The sequence below is a fragment of the Plectrocnemia conspersa genome, unplaced genomic scaffold (assembly GCF_051122295.1).
Source record: "Plectrocnemia conspersa isolate PC_06_02 unplaced genomic scaffold, ASM5112229v1 ptg000005l, whole genome shotgun sequence".
NCBI lineage: Eukaryota > Metazoa > Arthropoda > Insecta > Trichoptera > Polycentropodidae > Plectrocnemia > Plectrocnemia conspersa.
In genome coordinates this window covers 32,129,202-32,143,682 of record NW_028277169.1, presented here as the reverse complement: position 1 = coordinate 32,143,682, position 14,481 = coordinate 32,129,202, and the positions used below count along the sequence as shown (strand labels likewise).

Genomic DNA, 14,481 nt, shown 5'->3' with positions numbered 1-14,481 from the left:
GATTATAGCATCATTGCCACTTTAATGTGCGCAGCAGCAGTTTGAAAAAAAAGCACTACAAAAAACTAAATATTGATAAAACTTTCTATTGGTGCAAATATCATACAATGAAGCAAATATTATTTTTAATAGCTTAGTTGCTTTAATACTTGATTTATGTTACTATAATAAAATAATTTATCCATTTTACTATTGCTGAAGTTCTATAAAAGTTAATTTAACTTTGATTTAATTAAATTCAACCACTATTAAAGAGTTAATAATGCGTCACGCAGTTGAGCCAATCATATTAGGTTTTACGCGTGATTTAATAGGGCTTTTACAATTGAAACTCTAACGATCTTCCCAGAGTATCATCTCGGAGAGAAGAGAACATCGAGAATTACGCCCCACGAGGCGAGGGGCATTGTAAATCTTAGGGTCTTGTACTCACAGAGCCCCGTAATCAGCATAAACCGATTCACTTTACGAAGCACTAAAAAGTATAATAAAAGCTCTGCGAAATCTCGTAAAGAATAGATGAATCCGTCGCGATAACGGCGCAAGTCCAAAGGCGACGTTAAATTCCAGGTGTAGTCACTGTAGGGGCGCTTTTATGAAAATTTCCAGGGGCATTATAATAATGTATACGTGGGTGGTGTAAAACGTATTATTCGAATTACGGTATTACGTTTATAGATATTTTTTTTAAATATACTCTAATATTTAAATAAGCACTTGCAGTTTACTATGTATTTAACAACATTCCATATATTTGGCTCTCAAAAGTACAGTTAACTCTACATGGTTCATGAATAATGAGTTTCTTTCATCCTACCTATGATTTAAATTCATTGTCATAAACAGAAAAAATGTAAATAATAATATTTTTTCAATTCATACAGAAGAACGGATTACTGAAATAATCTTAAATAAACACAAGCTTAAGGTTGCTACGACTGGAAAAGAATCGCTTCAATTTTTACTGACCTTTAAGAATATCCCTTATACATTTCCTTCATCTATATAAATCCCCCAACGAAAATTTTAAGTCCTCCCTCTGCTTTATTTGTCAGCGAGTCATCGCACCTTGCGATTTTCGACAATGAACGCGTGTGTGCTATACATATATTTCTCTTTGTTAGTATTTTATTGAATGGAGCTTTCCGTTTATATATAGAGGGAAGCTTTTAATTCGAACGAAGCATAGTGAGGCGCGTGTGCTTTTTCGCGCACGCAGGATGCTGTCCATTGAGCTTAATTGAAAGCTCAAAGGACTAAATTATTGTTCTAGGGCCACGCCATACAAACTCGATAAGGTGTGAACAATGTATGAAAAAAATGTATTATTGCTCAGATACGGTGCACACAATGGAACATCTTCAAAAGCTTTTATTTTCAATAAGAATTGTGCTAAGTTTATATACATACGATAATATATTTACAATAAGATTTACCTTTTGATATTGCTTTGTAAGCGTGAAAAATAAAAAAAATATAGTCAGGATACATATATTGGGCACTAAAATCTAGTATATCGATAAACAATACCATTATATGGTATAATACTTCAATAAATAACTTAAATCACCAGCAAACGTACACCAGCTGTGGTAACGAGCTATAGCGAGTCGCCTAATGGCTTATTGTATATTTATGATTAAGACATTAGTTTGGAAATAAAAATTTGTAGACATAACCATATGCTCATTAATTAATATTTCATATTAATATAAAATGCAAGATTGTCTTACACACAAATCTTTATATTTATATTTATTTGCTGCAGTTTAGCTTCACAGCTTAATATTGTCTCGCATTTTAAATTCTAATTAAATTGTAATTTAATGATAGATTACTATTAAAATATAAAATAAGAATACAAAAGGGGGACCGCTCCGGGCGGCACTTGCTTGGGGGCGGTATTTTCGCGATGGAAGGACCTCGTAAATTTCTTGATACTGCCCGTAAATGATTTTTAAATCACGCTGAAATTTAACAGCATTTTCTTGACCGCGTAAATCGATGTACATATCGGAAAATCCGTGTTGTAACTCGGTGATGTAACTCACTCATTATTTATCGATATTATTAATGAACTTTTTAATAAATCAGATTAGAATCAATGTATATTTTTGAATAATATTTCTAGATGATTGGTGTTGTATCTTGGCTTGCTACATTTAATATGTATTTTTCAATAAAATTATATTTTAACCAGTAAATATATAATTTTACTATATAGGCCAGTCAGTGAAACTGTATTTACACTTATCTAATTTAGAGCATTCCAAGCCTTCCAAAGTTAGCCAAAAAGTTTCAGTTATACGATTTATATTCACAACACTAGAAGTTAATGTGCATAAGGCTTGAAAGATTTTATTATGATGTTATTACTGAATATCAATTAAATGTTATTTATTTATCTTTACAGTGAGACCTCTATCAGTTCGCATCATAAACTCAAAACGACCTTTCTCAGCAAACAACGCAACTGAAGTAATCTGTGAAACGATTGGTGCAATACCAAAGCCTTCAATCTCATGGTGGAAAGGCTCCACGAGGTTGAAAACAACGAGAGAATCGGTAAGTTTAAACTTCTTAACAAGCACAGTTCGCATAAAAATGTGTTTAGATAAAACGTTTAATACAATATTCCTCAAACTTCAGACGTCCCTAGACGGCAACGTAACTACAAGTATTTTAAAGTTTACGCCGACCCTCGAAGACTCAGGAAAATTTCTCTCTTGCAAAGCAATTCAAACGAGCTTGCAAGATGCTGTATTAGAAGATGGATGGAAGTTAGAGATACACCGTAAGCAAAAATATGATTTAATAATTTATAATATAAACACAATCCTAAATCATTTTTTTTATACAGATATACCGATAGTAAAATTGGAGCTAGGATCAAACTTGAATGCTAATAAGATAATGGAAGGTACTGATGTTTACTTCGAATGCAACATTAGATCGAATCCTTGGGCTTATAAGATTCAATGGTTTCACGAGGTATGATTTTATAAATTTATCTATATATTATATAATAAGTATATTTTTTAGATGATTTTCTTTTTATTTTAGGGCAATTTATTATTGAGCAATCCGCATGAAGGAGTCATCATTTCGAATCAGAGCTTAGTACTTCAAAGTCTGAAGAAATCTAGAAGCGGTATATACCGATGTACGGCAACCAATCAAGAAGGAGAAGGCACCAGCAATAAATTACTGTTGGATGTTAAATGTAAATATCTGTAGTTATTAAAATATAATTAACTATTTCACTTTGATGCTATTATATGGCATATATTAAAAATATTATATTTTTCGACGAAGATAAGCGGCGTTTTGCATAGAGATCAAAGATTGTATGAACACAAATCTTTATATTAAAAAATGTTAATATGGAATCATAAAAGCTTTGACCTCTTATATATAATACATTCTTATTTTAATATATTTAATATATTTTAATTTTACAGTTCGGCCATATTGTCTTCCCGGTCAACAAATGATTTATAACATAGCTAGAAATGAAAAAGCAAAGATAACATGCAAACTCTTAGCAAATCCACAGGTATTTATTAAAATATATGTATGTACTTACAAATATTTTAACTTATGTTGTGTTTAACAGGATAACGTTCATTTTGTATGGAAATTCAATAACTCTGAGCTCTTATCCACAATTTTGCCATCTAATAATGTTGTGGTTTACAATAACGTTGATCATACATCGTATCAAGATGGTAATTATATAGTTTTGTTAATAATTATATTATTATAATTCAATAAATAAATAAATTTTAGGTTCAACTTATGCAACAAGTGAGGTTAGTTACATACCGAAGAACTCGTCGGATTATGGAACAGTTATGTGTACCGGTACAAACATAGTCGGCGCTCAGTTTGTGCCTTGCGTCTTTCACATTGTTCCAGCAGGTAAATTGACATTATAAAACATAAAGCCTACCCTTATAATCCATCAGTTATAAAAAATGTTTACGTGTCATTATAATCCCATTTTGAGCGTTTAATTAGAAGATTTTTTAATTATTCCAGGTAAACCTGATCCACTCACTAATTGTTCGGTGATTAATCAAACGACTGACATACTACAGATCATCTGTATGGAAGGATTCGACGGTGGATTACCTCAGAGATTTATTGTGCAGGTAAAAAATGATATTTTATTTTATGTGAGAAAAAATTTATTTAATAGGCAAATTATATAAATAAGAATTATAGGACTTTATTCTAAGAATTAAAAAAAAATTGCTTACTATTATTACTGTATAGCATATATAATGTGTTATAATATGATTTGATTGAACTAATACAATAAAATAAAGGCACTGGTTAGATTTTTTAAATGTAAAAATCATAATGAAGGGGTTCCTACATAACTGCACTGTAGAAAGCGACAATCGAACAAATGTGCTTTGGCAAACATAAACAAATATGAAATGCTCATTTCGGAACACCCAAGAATTTGAAAAGCGACTTATTATACACACATTAGCCAGGCAGATTTTTGAAAACCGTTAACTTTAATTACTGTAACAAATACTACTTAAGCACAATAAGTGCCAGTAGACTGACATTGTCTCGTGCACTGAATAGTAAATTTATAAAATTGTTATACGTATCTTTTAGTCGACATTCTGAAAGCGACCACAATGGTTTTGCATAAAAAAGATTACCTGGAAGACGTACTTTTGCTTGATTAGAGGGGTTGTACTATGTAGCAATCTAGTATCCCAAAAAAAATATATTCACCCAACTCCCATGTCCCCAACTGCTCAGCTACTGATCCAGATTTTTTTAAGGGGGGGGTGACATTCGCCAGGGATGACTCCTATGCGAGTCTTTAAAATTTCTTTGAAGAAACAGGGATGACTCGTTTATGAGTCTTTGCGTACGTTCAAAGTTCAACGTACGCAAAGACTCATAAACGATTTTTTTCAAATTGAAATGTCACTAATAGTAGGTCATATTTGCACGTGAAACCAATTCTTTATAGAGTATATTATTTATTCTCATATACGATCTTGTAACGTCGATATCCCAATACTGAATGTTTTTGATAGTTAATCAAGTACATAGAGTCGATACTAACGTAGGCATTTGCAATGCATAGGTCGACATTCACGGTCAAATTCAGTCAATTTTATGTGTGGTAGATCACAGGGGAGAAAGGCAGGACAGCAGACAAAAAATAATTTATAGGTGTATATCCTCTTTGTGGGTTTTTGGTCTTGCTTGTGAGAAGTTCACCCGACCCTTGTCCTCTTATTTTTTATAGCTATCTTGGTTCTACACTTCTATTCATTTAACTAAATCAAAATCATATATAACATGTGGCCCTGATTTTTTTGTACTATTGCTGCCCTTGATCTTGCTCCTTGGCTCATAAAACGGTGACTGACCCCAAAATATGTGTTTATTATTTGACAATATATAACTGTTTTCAATAAGGAACGAAGTCGTTGGACGAAGGCAATCCCAGCAACATTACAAAAAATGGTATTTTAAATAGAATAGTTTATGAATCAAAAACCAGATATACAGTGGCGGCCACCTAAATAAGACACTTTTGAATTTTTGTAAAAAGGCGATGTAAAGTGCAAATTTTACATAAAATTGTTAAAACTTTTCAACTTTTTATTTTTTATTTAGATAATCTACATAATCGTGAATGATATTATGTTGTAATAAATATTTAAAATATTTATTTTCAATTTAAAATTAAATTTATAAAATTGATAGTCAAATTCACCTATATGCGAGATACATATGAGTGTATTCTAAAAATTCAAAAACAAATAAAAAAAATAAAATAAAATAAAAATACCATTAATATTTTGTAGGGTGACCTTTTGTCCTTATAATAGCTCTACAACGGTTAGGCACTGACTCGATTAATTGTTGGTATTTGCGGCAGGAATCAATTCCCACTCGTTTTTTACATTTTAAATTTGTGACAAATTAATTTTTAATTTTGTGTTTTAAAGGTTTCCATAAGTGTTCAATAGGGTTTAGATCAGGGCTGCATGATTGCCATTCTAAAATATCCATAATATTGTCTGTGAACGACTTTTTTGCCCTACGTGAAATATGTTTCGGGTCATTGTCCTGTTGATAAACAGGACAATTACCCGAAATCTTCAGCATTACGGGTTCCATAATATTAACATATACTTCCTGGTTCATAATTCCTTAAATTAAATGGATAGGACCGACCCCATACCAAAACATACAACCCAATAAAATAGTGCTTCCACTTTTTATGATATTTCTGGGGTTGTACTCTTCATTTACATATCTTCTAAAATATTGTTTTTACATGTTTTATGTGTTTTAAAATGTTTTAACGCATTATATATTTGACATCTGGATTTTTTTAGATATTCTGATATTATTTACACTGACTAACCTTTGTCATTTTTCAAATCCACAATTAGTTGTCGTTTTTTAGGATTACAATGTGCACTTTTCCCCATAATAAATTTGTTATTTAATTAAAATTAAATTCTAGGTAAATACACTCACGCGTCAAACTGTTCGTTAATAGTGTCCCTTTAAGTTTAAATAATTTTTTTTCTATTCCCATATTTTGTTACACAGTAATTAAACATTTACGAGCCAAAAAATGCTTTTGTAAAGTGTCTTATTTAGGTGGCCGCCACTGTATATGCAATTTTAGTTTGTATGCAGAAAGGGCACCAATTTAGAAAATACAACTTTAAAAGTTATGGATCCATATTTAAACAAGTGGCACCACCTTTATGCTGATAATTTTTATAACAGCGTAAAATTAGCATCAACTTTATTAGCTAAGAAAGTTAGAATTTGTGGAACAATTAGAGTCAATCGAGGATTACCAAATTTTCTAAAAAATATAATTACTTCGACGTGGAGAAACATGTCACAAAAGAAAAGAAGAAATACTGCTGCAGATTTGGAGACACAAAAAATAGGAATATTCAAATGATCTCAATGATTCATAGTGCTAAATTAGTAAATAGTGGTAAATAGACAGAACAGATTTTGGACTATAACAATTTTATGAGTGGCGTTGATTTAGCAGACCAATATCTTGCATAAAATCCGATCTTTAGGGAAACTTTGAAGTGGCCTAGAAAAGTATTTTTCTATCTTCTACATTGTCGTAACTTTAATTCTTTCCGAGTTTCTTAAAAACTTAACCCAACATCAAAAATGAAATTCAATGGTTTTTTGTTAAACGTAGCAAAGTCTTGCTTGGAGGAAGTTATCGCGAATACAAATTATATGTATAAAAACTGTGAAGTACCACTACACCTGGATACTTATTTTCAAGCGTATCACACTAAAAAAATCTATTGATTTTGTTTGTGTGATAACTATATTAGTTACTATATTGACTGTTTTTTTGTGATAAGTATATTAGTTTTTAAAAAGTTTTGCTAATAACAATAGACACAACTGTGACATGTTTTAAAAATGAAGTTTTATCTAAAACATGTTTTTTGTAATATTTCGCGAATTTAAGCCCGTTTCATAATAAATGAAAGATACTTCGCTCTATTTTGAGAGTTTCTCCAAAAATATTCCAAAACAACATAGATTGAGAACCATCGTTAAAGTAATTTATTTAAATGCATCAATTACGAATATGGATTTCACAGCTTTTACGTAAAAACTCCAAAAAGCAACCCACAGATTAGGAACCATTGATAAATTTATTTATTGAAAAATATCAATTAAAAAGATGCATCAAACCGTTTGTAAAAAATAAATAAGCAATATGTATTTTTATCAAAATTTAGACTATGTTGTCATTTAAAAAAAATTACAAAGCAATATAAAAAACACCGATTTTTTTAAATATTTAAATACCTCGGGTTGTAAAAAAATATCTCTGAAATTTTTGTTTTAAAATTCTTACTAGTTTAAAAGTTATGGGCATTTTTCAAAAACAATACAATTTTTTGGAAAATGTGCAAAACTGCCCCATCACAGTATGTAGTAATTTTAATACAATTTGTACCCGACGCGAAAGTGTTAATGAAAAACTGTCAATCTTAATGAAATTGAAATATTAAAAAAACGACTACCGACTGACCAACCTTTGCCCCTCCCCCCCCCCATTCCTCCTGGAAAAATTTGAATTGACGTTCCTGTGGTGATTACTGGGAAAATACTGAAAAAATCGACCATGTACAGATTCTTCACAAATCATACTTCTAATTTTGCCATTTAGTAGAATGAAAAGTACAGTGAAGCGGTTTTTATGTATAATACAATACATGCATATGTATGATATATTAAATAATTATTTTAGGTATGGTAACACTTAAAAAGAATTAATACTAAAATTTGCATTAAAATCAGTTAATATTAATTATTAATATTACACATAAAAATTTATAATTATTAGTCGTTGATTCCGAGACTTTCAGTTTGGTGGTTAATACTTGTAGGTATTCATTACATCTGATTGACTTATCCAGTTGCTACAGATTTACCCCATTGTAACGCATTAGGCTTACGCCTATCTGGCTATAGCGGAAGATAAAAAAAAAATAAAAAAAATATATAAAATTATGTGATGAAGTTCTGCTGAATAAAGCTGTAGTACAAATATTTAAAATAAAAGATCTAAGAATACGGTTTATTTTCATTTTTTTTATTGCAGGTGTATAATGCACAGAACAACTTTTTAATGAAGAACGCCACATTTGACTCGCCACAGTTCGACTTTACGAACTTAGCGAGTGGAGCATACTACAACGTAGATGTATACGCATACAATAAAAAGGGAATGAGCGACGTCTTTACAATCAGGACCAACACATTAAAAGAACCCGAGAAGCAAACAGGTATCTCACTGAAAAGTACAAACTATATGGTTCTCCATATAATCCGATGTGCGATATTAATTGTGCAACATTTATAATTTCAAGTCACGTTTATAGGTGGAGTCGTTATGTCGTTTCAACTTACGCCATTATTAGGCTCTCTTTTGGGCGTGACTATGTTATTCATTTTATTGGCCATTTCGCTAGTGGTGCTGGCGCGGTGCAGGAGCCATCAAAGGATCCCTCAGAATGGTAATTGTTTTACTTGTTTATTTATAGTTTTGCTTTAACTTTATTTATTAATGATTTAATAACATATAAATAACTTTATTCAGGTCAAAACACTACAAAACCTTATGGCGAACATCAAGACGGTTCTAGTATGCCGTTAAATGCAACAGACACTGAAAGCGTGGATAGTTTAGGTATACAATCATAAATTGCACCGATGATATAAAATTAAAAGCAGCTATTTCTAATGTTCACAAATAATTGAGCCAAATTTCATAAATGTATGATTAAAAATATCATTATTCTTTAGTGGGGGAAACGATAACTTGATTGCTATTTTATTTTTGTTGTCAATGCCTCATTATTGAACAGGGACGTCATTTGGGAGGGGCAGCTGGAGGAAATATATCCCCTTTGAATTTGACCATTGATTGGCCTATTTTTGCACATCCCTGTTTCTGTGGAACGAAATTTCAATGATAAAACTCCAACTTTGCTGACAACCCTTTTCTAGCTTTTTCATTATTTTGCTTGCTGCCCAGAGTTTCTTCAACACCGAAGATCCTGTTACGTCTTTATTATCATCTCCTCTACACATAAGCAAAGAATCAAATAATTCACTGCAAACATATGGTTAAAAGTCTATCTCTTATTTTTATTTCCTTCCCCACAAAATTTCTCAAAATCAATGGTTAGTTTATGCAGTAGTAATCCATCTGGTTTAAAGGAATTTAACCCTTTCCGCTCGTATGGTGCGTGAGACGCACCATCGCTTGACTCTATATTACTCGTAGGGTGCGTCAGACGCACCATTTCAATTAATGAAATATAACGTCGATTTTTGGGTATTTCCTGTACATGTTTTGAATGGCGTTTTTGCAGTGTTGTAGACAAGAGTTTCAAGAAGCATATCTTATCAAAAAAATATTATTTTTACTTGAATCAAGCCGGGGAGAGCTCATTTATCGCGACAAGTCGGGGTTTTTTTGTTGACTAAATTTAAATGCAGATGTGCCGTAGATTTCTCCGAAGGCAATGGTTGGTGATCGTCCTTAGGTAAACACGCGTCGGTGACGTTTTTATTGCCTATTGGGTTTTCGACAGTCTCGGGTGTACATAATTTGTGTCTAAGTAAGACTATAGTGATTAATAATTTTGTTTTAATTACTTATTTTTAAATTTTATTGTGAAATTATTTTTTTAAATTGTATTGTAAAAAAAACAGTGCTATCGCTGAATATAGTGATTGTAATGATAATATGTTTTGTAATGATAGTGATGGGGAGGATTTTATGTTTGATTTTTCATCTTCCAATGATGATAGTAAAGAAAGTAATATCAAAATTAGGCATGTTGCCTTGAATCGAAGATGGAATACAGGCAATTAAAATAATAGCGAAAGAAACGATACCTCATACAAATCGCACCACATCAGAAAATTGGAGAATAATAACTAGTAATGACAATGTACCTTAAAAATAGCAATATTTCCACCAAATGATAAATGTCCTGGGCCCCAAGTTCCCGCAAACTGTATACAACCTATTGATTATTTTCAATCGTTTTACACTGATGAGTTGGTATACTAATAAAACTTGGGGATTTACGAAAAATTAAAAAATAATATTTTTACATATTTGTTTCCTTAATTTATAATAGATCAACATTCCACATATTATTAAACGTAGTGCCCTTTTTTGTGCATCACTTTTTTATTTTTATATAAAAATATGCTATTTAAGCATTATTAGCTCGAATATATAAAATCACAAACAAATATGTACCATAAAGCTACTGAAAAGCTAAAGTTTTGTCTATTTTTAATTAAGAAATATATAAAATAATATGATGTTAACTGCAACGTTTCATTTTATCTTCGATGGGACATATTTTAGTTTTTAAAAATATACCTAACATCAGTTTATATAAACCTAGATATACCTTGTGCAAGCGATGTAAGCTTTCTTCATTCGCAGGTAGATACGTTTATCTAAAACTGAGCGGCATGTCTTTGTTATTTGTGTATATTTACTTATTTATGGTTAAAACTTTTTTTGGTCCCATAAATATTTTAAAATGGGTGGTCGCCCTATTGTGTTTATTTATTGTTATGGATTGTCAACCATTGGTACTTGATAGAACCAAAAAAAAATTAAATGTAATTTAGAGAAATGTAAGTATTTGTTCTGATTTCTTCGTTTTTGGTATTATTTTATTTATATGAATGCTCTACATATATAATTTTAATTTAAAAAAATAATTTAACATTTTTCATTTTTCCCGAGCTGGCAACATACTTAGTACGAAAACGATTACGAGTGCAAAGGGTTAAGAACTGAACTGTTGCTTCGTCCAAATGTTTGCCAATTTAGTACAATTAACACTTAACCGATGGGCCGGGTAGTATCTACCAGCTTCCTCCTGTGATGTTAGGCGAAAGGATGGGTAGTCACTACCTTTTATGATTTCTGACTTACTTTTAAGGATGGGTCCAGTAGTATCTACTGGCAAAAACTAAAACATTTCGTGTGTCCATCTATGAATGAATGTTTTATACTTTAAGAAAAAAAATATTTCAAAGCATAATTATTTTTATTGCCCTGGCTGACTTCCCATGTGATGGACAATCAAAGAGCTCTTTGTATAAACAAGAGATGATAATAAAACTTGATCGTAAATTATTTTTAAAGCTGACAGCTATAAGCATAAAAATTTTAACCCACAAAGCCCGAAATATAATTTATATATGATTATTCACATAATTAATTATTATTTATTTTTTAAATTAGAGATGTAATAAAGTAGAAATGATATTAATTATTATTTTATGCAACCCACAGATTGAAAACCACTGATAAAATAATTTTTACATATGAACCAATACAATGCAGAACATTTGATAAATTTTTGTTTTTTAATTCCGTTTAATTCAAAAGTTATCATATCTTTTTGTTATAAATCTGTGTTGCGCAAAGTTCTCGCAGATCATGCGGGAAAAAAACAACCCGTCGGCCAAGTGTTAATATACTTTAACAGAAGTAGCATCTCTTGAATTGATAAATTGATTTCATTGCATTTCACATTGACTAGTTTTCGAAGCCATTCTTTGAAGGTTATATAATTCGAATTAAGCTGCCTTTTATTTTATACCGCTCTAACGATTAATTGATATAATTATGTAATTAAACTTTATATCTTTCAGATAAAAGCCCCGATATTCTATTAGATGGCAAAATTGCTGATAAAACATCCAATAAAGCAGCAAAATATAAATCCACACTGTCTAATGAATCGGTTGAAAAGCCACAAATGCCAAGAGTTTATATGCCACCGGAAAACAACAGCGATATGTTCAACGGTCAATACGTTCAGATCGATCCTCTCAGATACGGAGCGCAACAGTTACAAATTTCAGGACAGAATGCACCATACAGACATCCTAACGGTAGACCCATTTATGTCCAGAAAGGCGATAATGTAGATGGACTTGATATGAAACGGCACGTGTACGATAAAGTGTACGAAGACATGCTTAAATATAGGACTTCTCCTGGTGTCCAAAGTCTAATGGTATGTTCATAGTTTATTATATTAATATTAAAAAAATTGACAATGTACAATATATCATTCCTTAATTCTAAAAATCTTAAAGAAAAAAATTATCTTTTCGCTGATCAATAGCAGTATCATGTTCTTAGTACAGTTATATTTTTATTTACAGGTTAACGATGAAGCTTCTCTTAATTGTCCCGAACTATACATCAACTGCCATTCGCCCGTTCAAAGCATATACAGCAATCCAGCAAGCTTCTCGATGCAAAACAATCAAAGTCCTAGCGTTAGCTTAGCTCCGAATACAAGTCAAATGTCAAACATGGCCGTCAGTTGGTATCCTCCTACTCATCAGACGCATTTGATCAGTTATTCGGGTGGACAGCCTCAAATTATATCACGCACAGGTACTATTACATTTTATTGGTCCAGAAGAACTTGATTTTTTAATTTTAATTATACTTTCAGGAACTCCTCTTCCGGTCACGTCAAGAGACAAAGACTATCTAATCATGTCGCCTAGTCAAAAAGCAACCATTATTCCCAAGAACTTTACCCAAACTACAAACGCTTACCACGGATTCAACCCTAGGATTAATAATCATTCGTTTGACGGTAACCCATATGGTACTATGCCATCGCTGCCACACAGAACAACTCATGGTAAGAATTTACTACTGTTGTTCTATTATAGTTTTGATATTGCGACATAAAACTAAACATGAGAGAAGCGTCCTTTGATAAATTCGGCCGAACTATTATTTTTACATGGGCTCATTGTTGTATTTATGTTATTTTTACTTTAGCATCTATTTACGTCAAGAATGTCCAATAATTGATGTGGATTCTTTGGACTCTTTATATATTATTTTGACAATTAAGTAAAATAAACGTGCTGCAACTGGCACGATATCGAATTTTTTTTTTATTTGCCACAAATATATTTTATTGTCGCTCATTATTTTGTAATAATTTTATTGACCTAGAAATTCACAGCATAATGTTACATATAAATTTATTTTTTATTGATAACTTAATATTATTTTGCTGTAGTTATATCACCAACTTCACTGCCGAACACAACGCCTGTAAGATACGATAGAACATCGCCTGAAGAGTCATTGAGATCTTTACACATAAGACTTGACCAACCGATCGTCGACGCCAAAACTTTGAATCGGACGAATGGTAAAAATATAGGTACAATTAGTTTATTTAAACCAATTAAATTACTTTCAGTGAAATTAAATTAAGCGATAAATAGTATTGGAAATAGATGTTGAGGATTCCATGTACTGAGATACAGAAAATTGTTTTATCCTTTAGAATTTTGAGATCTAAAACAGTTTACTGCATGCACGGTTTAAAAAGACGTGTTTGTTGTAACATCTATATATATTACAACAAACACCAGTCTGTCTTTCAGAAGTAAAAAAATGTTCTTTACTTTTTGTAATTAGCAAAGCTTTATTTTCACTTTAATGATTGATCTTCAATGAGACTCGATCCTGTTACAATTGGGTAAAAAATTATTTACAAAAATATATTGTGACATTCATTACCTAAAAAGGTTTTTTTTTATATAATATTATCCTGTGAAAATGACGTTTTCATTCTCTACTGTTCAATAAAAATATAGTTGAAGCGCAGACTTCTCGTATTTCTGCATATTAAATAAAACAGGGAAGCGTACAGGCCGTAAACGCTTTAATAGTAGGTCTTCAGATGCATCGGTGGATATTCTTATTGAAGTCCTCAGTACTTGTAATCTCAGGTGTATGTCTTGGAAGTGATGCAGACAACAGTCTCAACGGCTACTAGGATTGCATGAATCGCTTGCGGTACTTCAGAAGCGCACGGGTCTCTTGACTTTTGT

The 14,481-nt window shown here is 31.4% G+C and overlaps 1 protein-coding gene across 3 annotated transcripts in view; it reads left to right on the top strand.

Annotated features, from left to right (window-relative positions):
* LOC148235453 (uncharacterized) overlaps positions 1 to 14,481 on the top strand; it is a 598,142-nt gene that overhangs the window by 582,214 nt on the left and 1,447 nt on the right. The window contains exons 8-22 of one of the 3 annotated variants that reach the window (XM_088185621.1): positions 2,414 to 2,565; positions 2,650 to 2,794; positions 2,861 to 2,991; positions 3,064 to 3,223; positions 3,462 to 3,556; positions 3,617 to 3,728; positions 3,790 to 3,921; positions 4,042 to 4,154; positions 8,660 to 8,843; positions 8,940 to 9,074; positions 9,158 to 9,247; positions 12,256 to 12,623; positions 12,775 to 13,012; positions 13,074 to 13,268; positions 13,659 to 13,805. In XM_088185621.1, the coding sequence (XP_088041747.1) occupies positions 2,414 to 2,565; positions 2,650 to 2,794; positions 2,861 to 2,991; positions 3,064 to 3,223; positions 3,462 to 3,556; positions 3,617 to 3,728; positions 3,790 to 3,921; positions 4,042 to 4,154; positions 8,660 to 8,843; positions 8,940 to 9,074; positions 9,158 to 9,247; positions 12,256 to 12,623; positions 12,775 to 13,012; positions 13,074 to 13,268; positions 13,659 to 13,805 (2,397 nt within the window). Of the gene's footprint in view, positions 1 to 2,413; positions 2,566 to 2,649; positions 2,795 to 2,860; positions 2,992 to 3,063; positions 3,224 to 3,461; positions 3,557 to 3,616; positions 3,729 to 3,789; positions 3,922 to 4,041; positions 4,155 to 8,659; positions 8,844 to 8,927; positions 9,075 to 9,157; positions 9,248 to 12,255; positions 12,624 to 12,774; positions 13,013 to 13,073; positions 13,269 to 13,658; positions 13,806 to 14,481 lie in introns of all 3 variants that reach the window. The other 2 variants (XM_088185623.1, XM_088185620.1) reach the window with 2 other exon arrangements.